The sequence below is a fragment of the Marmota marmota genome, unplaced genomic scaffold (genome assembly GCF_001458135.2).
Source record: "Marmota marmota marmota unplaced genomic scaffold, marMar, whole genome shotgun sequence".
Taxonomy (NCBI): domain Eukaryota; kingdom Metazoa; phylum Chordata; class Mammalia; order Rodentia; family Sciuridae; genus Marmota; species Marmota marmota.
The window spans coordinates 11,889,638-11,904,896 of NW_026000241.1; the positions used below are offsets into that span (position 1 = coordinate 11,889,638).

Genomic DNA, 15,259 nt, shown 5'->3' on the forward strand with positions numbered 1-15,259 from the left:
ACACAGCAGCAGGCCGAAGCTCTGGCTCCTGTCAGTGGGCTGCACCCGTGTTCTCCATCCCAGCACAAACCACCCTGTCTGCCTCCCTGAGCCATTCTCTCGGAGCCTCCGGAGGGCACCAGGTGGATACCTGGCCCAGGCTGGTCCTGCCCAACAGCGGGTGAGGGTGAGCTTGGCTCTCAGCCTGAAGGACAGTCAGTTCCAGAAGCTTATGGGGTTGATCCAGCCACTTAACCACCTTGTGCCTCAGTTTCCTCTTCTACCAGCTGGAGATAATGGTAACTCTTTCCTTACAGATTGCAGTGACATTAAAAAGTTGATCCATGTATGTTAATCCTGGCTGTTATGATTACCTCACCGTTGACTCCTCCTCCAGACTGGAAGTCTTCCTTCGCTGACACTGGCCTCCTCTAGTGCTCATGATCCCAGCTGTAGCCCTAACCCAGACCCCACACTGTGTCGAGGCTGTCACTCATGATTCTCAGGGTCAGGGATCAGTGGCATGCACCTCTGTGTCATTCTCTGTAGAGTGTGTGTTGGTTCTCATGGTGGCTTCCTTTGGGCCAGCATGTCTGCAGGTTGGGAGGATCCATTGCCTAGTGCAGCCTCTCTCTCCCTTCTAGGACTTGCATGGGCCCCTGCAGGGCTCTACTGCCCATCTTCACCTGAACCTTATTGGAGGGGGGGTGTTCAGGAGATCAGCTGAACCAGGTCCAGTGGGGCCTCCCTAACCCCTGAAGCATACGCATGAACAGGCCTGCACAGGCCCAAACAGGCCCTGGAGCATGCTCTGGAGCATACGCATGAACAGGCCCGCACAGACATGACACAAATACATACAGTTTCCCCAGACTATGGGGGCCTCATCCCAAAGGGGAACTATTGGAAGATCCTGACCTCTCAATGGGGCCATCAGTTTACCCCTTCCCATCAGGTTGCCAGGGTTGGGGTATTGGCTGTGTCTCTCCAGGAGCCACAGTTGGTTAGGGACATTTCTTCCTATCTGCTCTACTCTGCCATCAAGATGATGCCAGCTACCAGGCGCAGTGGCGCACACCTGTAATCCCAGTGGCTCAGGAAGCTGAGGCAAGAGGATTGTGAGTTTAAAGCCAGCCTCAGCAAAAGCTAGGTGTTAAGCAACTCAGTGAGACCCTGTCTTTAAAAAAATACAAAATAAGGCTGAGGATGTGGCTCAGTGGCCAAGTGCCGCCGAGTTCAAACTCTGGTACAAAAAAAAAAAAAATGCTGATGCCAGCCATTGCAAGTACCCTTTCAAGGCTTGCCAAGTGACCCTTCTAGCACCCCTCCATCCAGGCCACTCCCTATAGGACAGGGCTTGGGGGTGGGAGCCACTTTCAAACACACCCCGTGCCAGTTCCAATCCCACTTGGCAAGTCGGTCCTCCCCCAGGTACTAATGCCTGTCCAGGCAGGAGTTTGCTTGATAAAATGGAACGAGAGGTTTTCCCTGGACAGCCCTCGGGAGGTGGCATGTAAAGTGGGAACTACAGTCCACAGAGCAGAGATGGGAAAGCATTTTCGTGTGTGTGAATGTGACACTACATCGGGGGCAGGGCTCACAAGTCTGTAGAGGCTCGTGGGGCCACCTGGAAGGCTTCCTGAAAGAAGGGTGTCCTGGCTAGTAGCAAGAGAGAGAGAGACACAGGATCTCTAGGGGCAAGGGCACAGACTAAAGTGAGACCCAGGTGTCCCTGTCTGAGTCTGTGCCTCTGGCCACCCCCTCCCCCCCCCCAGCCTCCCTGCGGCTCCCTGCGGCCAGCAGCTCTGCAGCACTCTGCTCAGCTCCGCTCCAGGAAGGCCACCTCCTCCCTACCCTCCTCCTCCCCCTCCTCTGCCTGCTGTCACCACTCACCGCTCATAGCCTCGAGGGGGTGGGGACCCCAGGGCTGGACACACCCCACCGTGGCCCCAGAGCTCAGCTGGTCGGACAGACGCACAGTCGGATACAAGGACCCCGGAGCCCCGAGGTGGGCAGTGTGCCAGGGTCCCTCGCAGCCTCCTCAAGGTCAGTGCCAGCTGGGGATGCAGCCATTCTGGGGCCCTGGAGACCTGTGGGGCCCACCCCAGGCTCCTGATTGCAGATCACAGGCCCCAAGGTGGGCTTTGCTCCAGGTGCACCTGAGACAGGACCGGGGGAAGGGACCACTCCTGCTTCCACAGGCTGGTCCATGTTGGGGGGGTCTAACAGGAAAGGCCCCGGGCTGGGGTCCAGCTCCTCACTGAGGCCTCACTGGGGACACTTCTGCACCGGCCATGGGGAGCTAAAATTGGAAAGTGGCGAGTGGGAGGCAGCTGACAAAGCTATTCCGCGGGCTCTTCACCGTGCTCCGGTTTCAAGCTTCTGCTCCATTAACCTGATCCCCAAGGCCTCCCTCCCCCCCACCCTGCTGATGAGGAGGCATACTGGCCCTCGGCCTCCGATGACAGCCCCCTGGCAGCCCCCTGACACGGGCAGGGCAGCAATGGCCTCATCTGAGATTCCAGAGGGGCTCACGGAGAATATCTGGTCTTGAGGGGAGACGAAACCCTGTCCCAGGATCGTCCTGTGGCTTTAATGGGTCCCTTCCCCATTTTGGCCTATGACCCCCTCCATCTGTAAAATGGGGAGAATGTCAGCTGTGGGGGTCCAGAGGAGCTGGCCACAGGGTGGGGAAGGCTGGCCTGTGATTTAGGGGAGGATCTGAGGTGGGAAACAGGGCCCAACTCAGCCCAAGGGGCACCTACACATGTTCCTCTCATTCATTTAGGCCCTGAGTCCGTACCTATGGGTCCCTTAGGAAGACACTGGGCCAGGCTGAAGCAGGATGGAAAGAGCATAGGTGCTAGCTGAGTTCCCAGGGTTGGCCCAGCAGGACTCCTGGGAACAAGCTGGGTGCTGGCAGGAGGGAGTGGCTAGACTCACCCTGGCCCTTAAACTGGTCAGCACCTTGGACAGCAGCCAGCATGCTCCCTGTGCCCTCCTGGCCCTGCCTGGCCCCACACCCACTTCTCCAGGGCACCTTCTCAAATAGCACAGCCTCCAGACAGTGGCCAGGACCAGAGTACACAGAGCACTGCGGGTGGGACAGTATGCAGACACAGGCAGGGACCAGGGACGAGGCAGGCTAGAGCGCGGGGGTGGGGGCTTGCTGGGTGTGGGGTCTGCAAAAGATAAAAGGCTGAATGAATGACGCTTGGTGCTGGGGACAGGATCTGGGAGGTTACAGGGTCTCAGAGAAGGAAAGGCCACTCAGGGTGTGAGTAGGAGTCAGAGAAGGGGTCTTGGAGAGAGTTTGGCTTTCTTAGGAGCTGAAGGAGTCTCACTGAGGTAGGGGGACCCTGGAGGCCAGAAACCTGATTGAGGTGCTAGAGATAGGGTTTCCTCTCCTTAAAGTTCAAGGGGGCCTTGGCAGGAGTCTTGGCAGAGGGTGGAGACCAATCCATCCGAAAGGTGTGAAGGAGTAAAGGAAGGTGACAAAGGTAGACTGAGTGGAGACTAGACTGTCAAGAACCTTCAGTGAAAGGGGTTGGAACTGGAGCAGCAGTCGGGAGGGGAGGAGTGAAGGGCACACAGGGGTGGGGAGAGTGATGCTACACTTCCCCAGACCCCAAGGGGTGGATGGAGTGGTCTCTGTTCAGAATGGAGGCCTAGCACCCCCGTAGGGGTCCATGAGGTGGGGCTGGAGGCTGGGCCCTCACCTGTCTATCTCCCCAGCCCTGTCCAGGCTATGGGCATCAAGACAGCACTGCCTGCAGCTGAGCTGGGTCTCTACTTCCTGGTGCTGAGTGGGTCCCTGGCCTATGCTGGCCGGGGCCTCCTTGAAGCATCCCAAGGTAACAGCTGGGCCCTGGGGCAGGGGTGGGAATCTATCTTCCCCTGGGGGCCTCAGGGTTCTAATCAGTAAGGCAAGAAATATATAGGTCCCAGACCTAGAGACATGGACACAGAGCCTGTCCCCCCACATACATAGACACTCAGAGACACAGAGACCTGGACCCAGATAGATACACACCAAGACCCAGGGCGAGGCAGGGGCAGAACAAGAGACCCACATTCCCCCAACTTCTGCCGTGTTCCCAGAGCTATACACCTGGCAGACCTGTTCCCCTCTCCCCAGGTGGGGGCAGCCTCGTCCTTGGGGGTAGGCCTGGGAGGGCATGTGAAAGACCCCTTCCACTGAGGCCACGCTCTGTTCTCAGATGGGGCCCACAGGAAGGCCTTCCGGGAGTCTGTGCGACCCGGCTGGGAGTACATTGGCCGGAAGATGGTAGGTCTCCCACATCCCAGGGTCCCTGCTTAGGGTCCCCGACCCCTGGCACGTGTCTCCATCCCTAACTCTTCCCCACTCTCCGCTATCCCAGATTTTCTGGCGTCTCACAAAGGGGGTCTCTAGCTTGAGCCTCAGCACCTCAGCTTCTCCATGGCCCCTCCCCAGCCCGACTCACTTAGAAAACAGGTCCATAAGCAGGATGAGCTTCAGCGGGGCCTCCAGCACCACCCTTCCCAGGAACAGGGCAGCAGTGGTAGAGTGTCAGGCACTGTGCTGAGCAGAGGGGGAGAGGGATTTGAGGGACAGTGCTGTCCACGTGGTGCCCTCATTCCTCCCTTCATTTCTATCTGGGTACTTCCTTCAGAGGGGACTTCAGGGACCTGGAGCCATTGCTCCTCTTCTAATGCATGAGAAGAACAAGGGACCTGGGAAGGTGCTAGGGCTCTGCCCAGTTGGGGTACCCGCCTGCTATCCTCCCTCACCCACCCTAACCTTCCTTACCTCCCGTCCCTGGCTGTCCCAGGATGTAGCTGACTTTGAGTGGGTGATGTGGTTCACTTCCTTCCGAAATGTCATCATCTTCGCCCTCTCTGGACACGTGCTGTTTGCCAAACTCTGCACAATGGTTGCCCCCCAGGTGAGCTGAATCTGCCCCCCGCCCTCATCAGCTTCTCCTTAGCTGCAAAGGTTGTGGGAAATCTATTCAGGGGTCCTACCCCCAGGAGCATAGGAAAACCAGAACCTCACATCTCCACAGCTCCGCTCCTGGATGTATGCTGTGTACGGAGCCCTGGCTGTGATGGGCACAATGGGCCCTTGGTACCTGCTGCTGCTGCTTGGCCACTGTGTGGGCCTCTACGTGGCCTCACTCTTGGGTCAGCCCTGGCTCTGTCTTGGCCTTGGCCTGGCCAGCCTGGCCTCCTTCAAGATGGACCCCCTCATCTCCTGGCAGGTATGCACTGGAGTATTGGAAGGGTACAGGGATAGGACCCCAAGCCATTTGCTTCATTTAAAGCCTTTGCCTCCTGAGTATCCCCAAGTATTTCCTTCACTTTTTCACCCATCTTCAAGCCTTTGAGTGTGCCCTGACAACCAGGCGGTCACCTGCACTGCAGCACAGTGTGTCCAACTCGTCCTCTGCTCTATCACATTGCTGGGATAGAGCAATCGTCAATGTTAACTGGCTCTGGAAGAGGGGAAGGGCAGGACCAAGCTGGGGCCCCCCTGGGAAGCTGGAAAGGGGTTTCTTTTCCCCAGAGGTGTGAGGCCCCCTGGTGAGCTGGCGGCCTGTTCTCTCCCCTCCAGAGCGGGTTTGTAACAGGCACTTTTGATCTTCAAGAGGTGCTGTTTCACGGGGGCTGCGGCTTTACCGTGCTGCGTTGCACCAGCTTCGCACTGGAGAGCTGTGCCCGCCCTGACCGCCGCTACTCCCTAGCCGACCTGCTTAAGTACAACTTCTACCTGCCCTTCTTCTTCTTTGGGCCCATCATGACCTTTGATCGCTTCCACACTCAGGTGAGGGGACATCTTGTGGCCTCCCAGAACAAGGCTAGGTCTCCTTTTTCAGACAGAGGCTCCTATCTCAGGTAGAACTCCCCAGGCAGGCTGTACCCCATCTTCAGTAGGTCCCCAGGATGCAGCCACGTTTCCGCCTTAGACAAGGATCACATGGTGGAGATGTGTGTCTTCTCTCAGACAGGACTCCCAGGCTATGACCGTTCCCCTCCTGCTCAAATGGGGCTCCCAAGACAGGACTGGTCTCCCCTTGTCGGACAGAACCCTCCCCAGACTTCAGGGTGTCTCCACCCTTGGGCGGAATTCCTGGGTGCAGCCTGCCTCCTCCCACCCAGGGGGACCCCCACTGGGGCAGGGCTCCTCATGGCAGACACTTGGCACTCCCCCAGACATTTTGCATCCCTCCAGGTGAGCGAGGTGGAACCAGTGAGGCCCGAGGGCGAGCTGTGGCGCATCCGGGCCCAGGCAGGTCTCAGCGTGGTGGCCATCATAGCAGTGGACATCTTCTTTCACTTCTTCTACATCCTCACCATCCCCAATGACCTCAAGTTTGCCAATCGCCTCCCAGACAGCGCCCTCGGTGGGTCCCCACATCACCAAGGGTGCAGGAACGGGGACTTATTTCTTTGAAATGCCTGGGACTTGACCTTAGCTTTGTCCTATGAGGCTGGAGCAGTATCTCCAACAGCCTGCCCTTCATCAGGGCTGTGATTGATTTTCACAAGTGGAGATGGGGGTCCCCACGGGGAAGGTGGGGCCTGGTGCTCCCCCAGGAAGAGGCAAATTCTCCCTGTGGGCTGCAGGTGGCAAGGACTTCTCCTCTCCCCCAACCTTTGGAGAGAAGTGTCCAGGGGGAAGGCAGGGCTCAGCACCTCCCCTGGGACTTGGGGGTTATCAGGGGAGGCCAAGGTGATGATGGGCCCTGGGTAGTGACAGCACCTTGTCCCCAGCTGGCCTAGCCTATTCAAACCTGGTGTATGACTGGGTGAAGGCTGCGGTCCTCTTCGGTGTCGTCAACACCGTGGCGCGCCTGGACCACCTGGATCCGCCCCAGCCTCCTAAGTGCATCACTGCGCTCTATGTCTTTGGGGAAACGTGAGTACAAGCAGTGGAGGGGGTCGCAACCTTGGATGCCCACCGCCCCTGAGCCTCTTCCCATCCTACCATGTCCCCTCCCGCTGTGCCGTGGGAGCTCTGTGTCAGGTGGACTCACACCCTTCTGCTCTTTCCACACAGACACTTCGACCGGGGCATCAATGACTGGCTTTGCAAGTGAGTTGGGGTGAGGGGGTGGTCACAGCTATAGTGCCACATGTCTGGGCAGTGCCAAGATTTACCCATGGTTTTAGAGAGCACCCCTAGGCCAGGGAAAGCAAGGAGACAGTAAGTCTGCCTTAGACGAGTGAGGTCTAGGTGAGAGACAGGTTTGGGCTTGGCTGAGGGCCCTGGAAGTGGAGAGAAGGGGCTGGCAGGGGGGCAGAGACACCAGGAGCTGCTATTCAGTACAGGCATCCAAAAGAAGGAGATGACTTCTGGGCCCCTATCTTCAGCATGGGAGAATGGGGTGACTTCTAGAGAGAGGTTCTGTTTGAGAAACATCTAGATGGAATGGGGGGGGGCACCATTAGGGAAATCCAAGGAATCTGAGGGCCAGGGACTCAGAGAAGTCAGGAGGAATGGTGGGACTGTGGATGTCATGAGGGAGGGTAGTTGTGCTGCAGCCTCGAGTGCATAAAACCTGGGGTACAGGTCGAGGAGAGTTGGGGTCAGCCAATATTGGTCCCACAAGGACTTTGGTTGGAGGGAGAAGGAAGAGCCAGGAGAAGGAACTGAGGAGAAGGAGAAGAATCAAGGCCATGTGACACCCTGGAAGCTTGGGAAGACCATCTAGGCATGGAGGGGGCCACGGGGCCAGGTGCTGCTGAGGTTCAAGAGAGCTGGAGGCTGAGGATTAGCATTGGTGACATGGAGCTTTTCAGCCTTCCCCTGGGGAGGCAGGGGAAGTGAAAGGGAATCAAGGAACTGTGGGGGAGTGTGTGGACAACTTCTGGGAGAAGCCTGGGACTGAAGGAGTAAGACAGAGGGGTAACCAAAGGGAGTTGTGGGGTGTTTTAAAGGTAGGAGGTACTGGGACACCCCTGGTGCTGAGGGGAACTATTCAACAGAAGAGCCGGTAATGCAGTATGGAGGGGCAATTGGTGGACTGAGGTCCTGAGGAGGGAGGAGGTGATGGTGTCCACTCTCAGGCAGAGGCCCGCCTTCAGGAAGAAGAAGAGAAGCCAGTACAGGCTGAGGAGGCAGCATTCAGGCCCTCCTTCCCAAGTGCCCACCACACCCTCTCATACTTGCAGGAGAGAGAGGGGTGCGGTAGCCATTGCAATGGGGGAGAAGCACCTGCCTATAGAGAGCTCAGCTCCGAGAGGCCAGGTGGGGTTGGAGGTAGTGGGTTTCAGCCTCCAATGTGTGAAGACGTGAGGCTTTCCCATCAGGGCTTAGCTGCGGGGGTGCAGGTCAAGAGAAAGCTGGTAATCGGCTCTCCCAGATGGTCAAGAAGGAAGAATTGAAAAATAAGGGGCTTAAGGTTATTTATAATGATGACTCATTGAGCATAAGCCTGTTAAAGAGGGTGGTAAAGACGGGAGGGATCAGTGGAATTGAAGAACGAGCTGGGGAGCCAAGTGTCAGAAGGGGTTGGGCAAAAAGTGAGAATTAACAAGGAGTGAAATTTCAAATGGTGACAGAGTTGGGGTCTGACCATGGGAGTGGGTGGCTGAGGTGCAGTGGAGAAGAAACCAATGGAAATGAGGAGGTCAAGGAGTGGAGAGGCAGCTTAGCCAATGAGTCTTCCACTGAATTTATTTAACAAATATTTATTGAGCACCTACTGTGTGCCAAGCACTGTTCTAGGCACTGGGGATACAAGCAGTGAATATGGCAAAGACCCTGAAATCATGGAGCTTACAGTCTAGTGGGGGAGAAAAACAGGTAAACAATAAACAGGCAAACAAACATCAATAAGATAATTTTAGAGAGTGGTAAGTGTAAGGGGATAGAATTTGGTTACAGGGTAGAAGCTTCTTTAGTTGGGGTCTGGGCGGCCTTCTGTGAGGAGATATTTGAACTGAGACTTGAATGATAAGGAGATGTGTGGGGTGGAGGAGGGTGATGGAATTCCAGGTAGAGGGAACTACCAGGGCAAAGACTTTGAGACATGTACCAACTGTGTGTGTGTGAAGATCAGAAAGACTAATAAGGCAGGCAGAGGGAGGGAGGGAGAAAACGGTGGATCAGAGATGGGGGGAAAAGGCAGAAAACCAGCGACAGGGATTCTCTAATATTCTAATTGCCATAGGAAGCCATGGGGGCGTGGTTTAACCATGGAAATGATGTGATCTGAGCTAAGCCTCTGGCTGCTGTGTGAAAAAGGGGCTGGGGGACAGCGGACAAAGGCCAAAGTAGGAAGGCCATTAAGTGGCCTAGTCCACCTGGACTCCAGTGGGAGGAGGGTAGAAGCTATGAGCAGTGGTCAGGACTGACCGGAGTCAATAGAATTTGCTGGTTTGGATGTGAATGAAGAGGGAAACTGAGAATCCAAAATGGTACCAGGGCTTGTAGTAACTGAAGGGATGATGGAGATGGGAATGGAGCTGGTTTGGGCAGAGAGGGGGGAATCAGTCATTCAAGTGAGATGTCTAGAAGCAATTGGAGACACAAATCAAAGAGAGACTGGGCTAAACAAGCAGTGTTCAAAGTCTTGAGTCTGAATGAGATTTTTGGAGGAGTGAATGAACACAGCTAGAGAAGACACAAAGTCCAAGGCTGAGCCCTCTGAAATTTGGAGTTGGGCAGAGGAAAATCAGTCACCTAAGTTCAAAACATCGTCTTGTCCCCAGGGTGACAGCAGGAGGAGGGCTGCGCCTGTTGTGCATCCTCTGCTGGCCTCACACCTGTCCTTTCCCACCCTTCCACCGGCCTCTGCTTTCATCTTTCCCGCAGATATGTGTATGACCACCTTGGTGGGGAGCACTCTGCAGTGATCCCAGAGCTGGTGGCCTCAGTGGCCACATTTGCCATCACCACTCTGTGGCTTGGGCCTTGTGACATTGTCTACTTGTGGTCATTCCTTAACTGCTTTGGCCTCAACTTTGAGCTCTGGGTACAGAAGCTGGCAGAACATGGGCCTCTTGCACAAGTTGAGGTAAGCAGGGGAGGTCTGGGACTGGGATGGGCTGAGATTGGTAGGGTCGCAGGACAGGGTGGCACTGCTGTTTTCTGGAGGCGTCCGGACACACTTGATCTCCAGCCTAGAACTTTCTCACCACCGCCTTCCTGATTGTCAGGGCAATGGCTTATCCTGTGGGAATCTGTCCCTTTCTTCCTTCTGTGGATCAGGCCCAATACACGGAGGCCTGGCCTTGTTTGCCAGTTCTTATCCTCTCCCCAGGACTCAGTTTCCCCATGTTTAATAATGACGAAGAATTGGCCTGGGATTCCCAGACACCGTGAATATCCCCAGGATAAGTGGCCCTGTAGGCCAGGCCATTAACCAACCATGTCCTCTTTCCTTTGGGCCTCTCACCTTGCTGCCAATGCTCTCCTGAACTGGGCAGGCCCGTCTGTCAGAGCAGATGTCCCGTAGGGTCCGGGCTCTTTGTGGGGCCATAAACTTCTGGGCCATCATCATGTACAACCTTGTAAGCCTGAACAGCTTCGAGTTCACAGAACTGGTCGCCCGACGTCTGCTACTTACAGGTGAGAGATGGGTTTGGGATATATCAACCTCAAGGACTGTGACCTTCTGAAATGCTCCTTCCATACCCCAATACCCCAGGGACTCGGCAAGGAGGGCCATCCAATGGGGAGAGGGATGGGAAGAGAAAAGTCATTGCGGATGGGCTGCTGTGGGCACTGATGACTCTTTCCCCAACAGGGTTCCCCCAGACCACGCTGGCCATCCTGTTTGTCACCTACTGTGGTGTCCAGCTGGTGAAGGAACGTGAGCGAACCCTAGCACTGGAGGAGGAGCAGAGGCAGGACAAAGAGAAGCTAGAGTAGGTGGGAGGGGGCTCCTGGGTCCCAGGCCCAGGCGGGGCCAGAAGGGCCTCACTGACAGAATAAAAGACTTTTCTACCACAGTTGGGCTGTTCCCTTCCCCTTGTTCCCAGCAATCTCCTGGCTCCTTGTCCATCATGGCTGAAGAGCTGGAGTTTCCAGGTCTCAGGGAGGGGGTCCCACACAGCGTGGAAGGGGCAGCACATGAGGGAAAGACCTCCCACCTTGACAACCCAAAAGCAGAATATTAAGGCCCGAAATTTCAAACCACCTGATTATTGACTCTTGGAGAACCTGATTTCAGACCCTGAACTACTCGCTTAGAAGGTATTTTATTCTTCTTGAAGAAGGAGACGTACCCACATTGCAAGCTGCACTTGATGGGGACACTCCCATCAGATGGGCAAGTGGACCGTGGCCCGTGGGAAACTTTACCCGCACACATGGCCAGACTGGGGGCATGACCAGGACACAGCCTTGGATACCCCCCTGTGATAATGGCTTATGAGCCAAGAGGACCCAGGGGAAATATGATGACCCTGGAGGGGCCCTGAGTTTCTCCTTCCTGCCTGAAAGGCTAACACTGGGCAGCAATAGCCCTTCTCTGACTGAAGCAGCCCCTCGGGCACCATAACCGGATCCAGGTGGGCTCTTGCCTCTCCCAGCCTCCTCCCTAGAACCCCACAAGGTCAGGACTGTGAGGGCTGTGGGATGGGAGGGGTTCTTAGTTAGGTCCCTCTAGGCTGGTCACATCTTAGTCAGGCGCAGCACGTTGAGCCGCACAGGCAGGAAGGTGGCGCCGGCTGCATAGGCGATCTCCCGTAGGACGCCCTCCCACTTCTTCTCCTCCTCGTTATATCTGGGGTGGGGGGAAGAGTGGGGACAAGGGTGAAGAGCTTCATCAGCTGAGTCCAAAATGGGACCCAGCAGGGAGGGTTGGCTGCGTACATTACACCCATCTCCAGGAAGTGTACCCCAGCCCAGGTCTATCTCTAGATACCTGGAAATTCCCATGCTCTTGGAAGGGGGCCTCCCAAAGAGCCACTACCAAGAAAATCCACCCCATAATCCAGAGCTACCTCCTCAGGAAAGGCCACCTCTCCAGGGTTCCCACACTCCTCAAAATCCACCTCCCTCCAGGAAGATCTACACTGGCCCCCTGCACACACACACCAATCATGTCCTCTTGAGAGTTTCCATATTCAACATTCCAGAAGTTCCTTGCACCCCACTCCCCTAGCAGCCCAACTCCTCCAGAGGCCACTTGCAGCACCAAGTGACTGAGGGTTCAAGTATGCCCCAGGTGGCTGAGCCTCTTCCACCTGTCCCCATGAAGGACCAGCCATGGGAAGCAATGACTGAGAGGCTGGAGTCCAACTATTTCCTAGTCCTGGCCTCACTCTCCTCTAGCCAAGCACCCAGAAAACGGGGGTAAGAGGCCTGGCTGCTCCCTGGGCCCTGTGTCTGTGGGTCTGTACCCTAAGCTGAGGGTCAGCTCCCATCTGCAGCACTCCACATGTGCAAACCTAGACCCACTGGTAGAAATGGGGCAAGTGGGGTGTGTTTGTTATTCCTTCCCCCAAGATTCCCTGGAAGAGGGATCAGCTTTGCCCACACATGAGCTTGCCAGGCTGTGGGGAAATCAGCCTTGCTCAGAATTCCCCCTTGATTCCTTGGGGCCAGGCTCACCTCCAAATGTCGTTGAGCTCTGTGGGGACCAATTCTCCGGACTCAGTCTCCAGTGTGGCGAAGCCACCAATGGCATAGAGGGTGCCCACCAGGCTAATCAGGCTGAGTGAGCTGCGCTCCTGTGGAAAGGCCTCGAAGGGTGCCCACCTGTGGCAGTGGGGTGAGAAGGTGCATCACCTAGGGGGCCTGTCCCTGCTATCCCGGTGTTCCCAACTCCAGCTGCACCCTTTGAAATCTGAGTCCTAGCCTCTCACACTCCCAGGGCAGCTTCCTGCTTCCTGACTTTCTTGGGTGCCTGCCCGGTGCCCCTGCCTGGGCCTCAGCTCATCCGGACCCTGTTCTCCCGGCCCCTCTGGTTTCACTTCCTCCCCCATTCTCTTGCTCCTCCCTTTTCCCTTCCTTTCCCCCTTGTCATTTATCCAACTGGCCCAGCAAAGTCCCCCATGGATCTCCCATGTCCCTCTTCTCTCCTGAACTAACTCCTGGCTGCTAACTCAGGATCCCAGCCCCCAGCAGGCCCCCAAGAACTGCCCTGGACACATTCCCCTGGCTCCTTAGTGGCCATTTAAGCTCCTGTTCCCTTGCACTCCTGTCCCCCTCTTCTCCCCTCACAGCCTAACTGTTCTCACTCCCCGGCTCCTGCAGCTGGGCCTTCATTCCCACCCTCCAAAAGCCCATCCACCCCAGGGCTATAAAATCCAGGGCCCACGGCCTGCCACTACAGAGGTGACTGTCCTCACCTCCTGCCTCTCCAGGGTCAGCTTCTTGTACTCTTCCTGGATAATGCATCTCCCCCACCATCCCTTGGGGCTTGGACCTCTGCTCCTGCCATGGGCACCCCCTCTCCTTATGAAGTTTGTCCCCTCTGTACTCTTGGGCCCTCAATCTCTCCCTCTACCTCAGCCCTCTCTCTGGCCCTGTAGGCTCCTCCTGGACACCCTCAGGCAGGCATCTCAAGTCCACATATCCTGACTGGACCTTCAATCTTGTTATTTAACCCCAATGTTTCTCCAACAAATGGCCTCCCATTCTCACTCAAAAGCATCCACTTCTTTCTTGCCCCAACATCCAAATCATCACTATGCCCTCCTTCTTTCATCTCCTAAACCCTTGCTACTCAGAGGGTGGTCCCTAGGCCTGCAGCACCAACATTACCAGGGTATCCTTAGAAATACAGGCCCCTCCTCATATCTGAAATCCAGAATCTGCATATTAACACGACACTAGGGAGATTTCTGTGTATTACAGCCAGAGAGGCCCTGGCCTACGTCCTCCAGTGGCTCTTCTCCACTGCACCCTAGTTCCAGGCTCCAGGCTTCCGTTACCTCTTGCTACAGCTGCACCCTGCACCCCTCAGGCCCCCTTGCCTCCTAGAAAATCTCTGATCCTGCTCTCCAGCTGCCACCAGGCATGTTAGAAAAACAGGTGGAGTTTAAAACCCGTCAAAGGCATTTCATTAGTGTCAGAATAAAGTGTCTCAGCCCTTCTGGTCACCTACCCCGCCCCAGAACTGGCTTCTCTCACTATTTCTGGCTGAGCCCAGCTGGAGGTCAGCTCCATTTTTTCTTTCCTGATATCCCAGCAGGGCAGCTCCTGTCTCCCTCACAGGTCTTTCACTAGCACAAGGCCATTGCCTGGTAGGAGTCTCTGAGTGAGGAACCTGGTATCCCTTGTCTCCTCCACCTGGAGCTCCCTCCTGCAGACCCTGCAGCCCATAACCCTGCCCTACCTCATGGGGAAGTCCCCTCCCCACCTATCTGCTGATCAGAGAGGGACTACAGTGGGGGATGTTCCAAATCAACAGCAGGGACCCAAGACAGGGGCTATGACTCCTGCCAGGGCAGACACAGGGAGGACTGACATAGGCCCAAAGCCACATACTTGTCATCTGCGATGCTGTACACCTCCGCAGAACTGGTCAGTCCTGTGTCGGTGACCCCCGCTGCCACAAAAATGCGGCCATCATGGACGGTGGCCCCAAAGAGCGAGCGGGCAGTCTGCATGGGTGCCAGTTCCTTCCACTCGAATTTCTTGGGGTCATAGACGCACATCTTGTTCAGGCACTTCCTGTGGGGTGGATGGATGAGTGCGTAGAGGGAGGCCTGAATAGAGACCCGCTGCCCTTGGCCACCTCCCAGGGCAGTGGGGACAAACCTCCAGCCACAGGAGAATTCTGCTTTCGCTGGAACCTACAACTCTGCTGAAGCAGACACGCTCGGGGACCCAGCCTCACCTGTCGCTGCCTTTGCCACCAATGACGTAGACGAGGTCCATATGGGAGAGAACAGCGTGGCCATACACTGCGTATGGCAGAGGGTCCGATTCGCCCCATTTGAAGGACCTAGAGGAGACGCAAAGGACGGGTGCCTGACTCAAGGGTGCGCCCAATCCCGGCCTTTGGTTCACCCTCCCACCCAACACTCACTCGGGGTGCACCCGAAGCATTCCAGGAACTCCCCTGGGCCCCACCCTCCTACGCCCCTGCCCCTCCCAGCGGTCGGGCGACTGTACTGGGACTCCGGGCTCCCACCTGGATCCACAGTCCCTCCCCAGGACCCGGCCCCCCCCAGCCCACGCTCACAGCCGGTCGTAGCACAGGACCGAGTCCAGGCTGCTCTCCCCGTCCTTCAGCTCTCGGCCGCCGACCACGTAGATGGAGTTAAGAGCCTCTCCCAGACCAAAGAGGCAGCGCGGAGAAGGCAGCGGCGGCATGCCCAGCCACTCCGAGTCCAG

At 56.4% G+C, this 15,259-nt stretch overlaps 2 protein-coding genes across 4 annotated transcripts in view; one reads left to right on the top strand and one right to left on the bottom strand.

Moving 5' to 3' along the window:
- The first annotated feature begins 1,886 nt into the window (after window positions 1-1,886).
- Hhatl (hedgehog acyltransferase like) lies at window positions 1,887-10,920 on the top strand. 3 transcript variants are annotated; one of them, XM_048794912.1, is made up of 12 exons: window positions 1,893-2,025; window positions 3,715-3,833; window positions 4,200-4,267; window positions 4,794-4,907; window positions 5,028-5,222; window positions 5,576-5,785; window positions 6,194-6,365; window positions 6,736-6,880; window positions 7,022-7,057; window positions 9,758-9,983; window positions 10,396-10,537; window positions 10,716-10,920. In XM_048794912.1, exons 2-12 carry the CDS (start codon window positions 3,728-3,730, stop codon window positions 10,838-10,840), a joined length of 1,539 nt encoding a protein of 512 aa, XP_048650869.1. In that variant the 5' UTR covers window positions 1,893-2,025; window positions 3,715-3,727; the 3' UTR covers window positions 10,841-10,920. The 3 variants fall into 3 exon arrangements, with proteins under 3 accessions (XP_048650870.1, XP_048650869.1, XP_015344911.1); XM_015489425.2 differs by having other exon boundaries at window positions 9,782-9,983; XM_048794913.1 differs by lacking the exon at window positions 4,200-4,267 and having other exon boundaries at window positions 1,887-2,025.
- Window positions 8,640-15,259, bottom strand: part of Klhl40 (kelch like family member 40) — a 9,392-nt gene continuing 2,772 nt past the window's right edge. The window contains exons 2-6 of the mRNA XM_015489426.2: window positions 15,108-15,259; window positions 14,760-14,867; window positions 14,408-14,593; window positions 12,527-12,673; window positions 8,640-11,696 (exon numbers count right to left, since the gene is read on the bottom strand). The exon at window positions 15,108-15,259 is cut by the window's right edge and continues 9 nt beyond it. Of these exons, the coding sequence (XP_015344912.1) occupies window positions 11,585-11,696; window positions 12,527-12,673; window positions 14,408-14,593; window positions 14,760-14,867; window positions 15,108-15,259 (705 nt within the window). The 3' untranslated portion in view covers window positions 8,640-11,584. The remainder of the gene's footprint in view (window positions 11,697-12,526; window positions 12,674-14,407; window positions 14,594-14,759; window positions 14,868-15,107) is intronic.

Excerpts from the sequence above, each read along its gene's own strand:
- Hhatl (XM_048794912.1), top strand. The coding sequence starts at position 3,728 with ATGGGCATCAAGACAGCACTGCCTGCAGCTGAGCTGGGTCTCTACTTC. Across the intron at positions 4,268-4,793 it reads AGTACATTGGCCGGAAGATG|GATGTAGCTGACTTTGAGTG; the intron begins GTAGGTCTCCCA and ends TGGCTGTCCCAG. Across the intron at positions 9,984-10,395 it reads GGCCTCTTGCACAAGTTGAG|GCCCGTCTGTCAGAGCAGAT; the intron begins GTAAGCAGGGGA and ends TGAACTGGGCAG.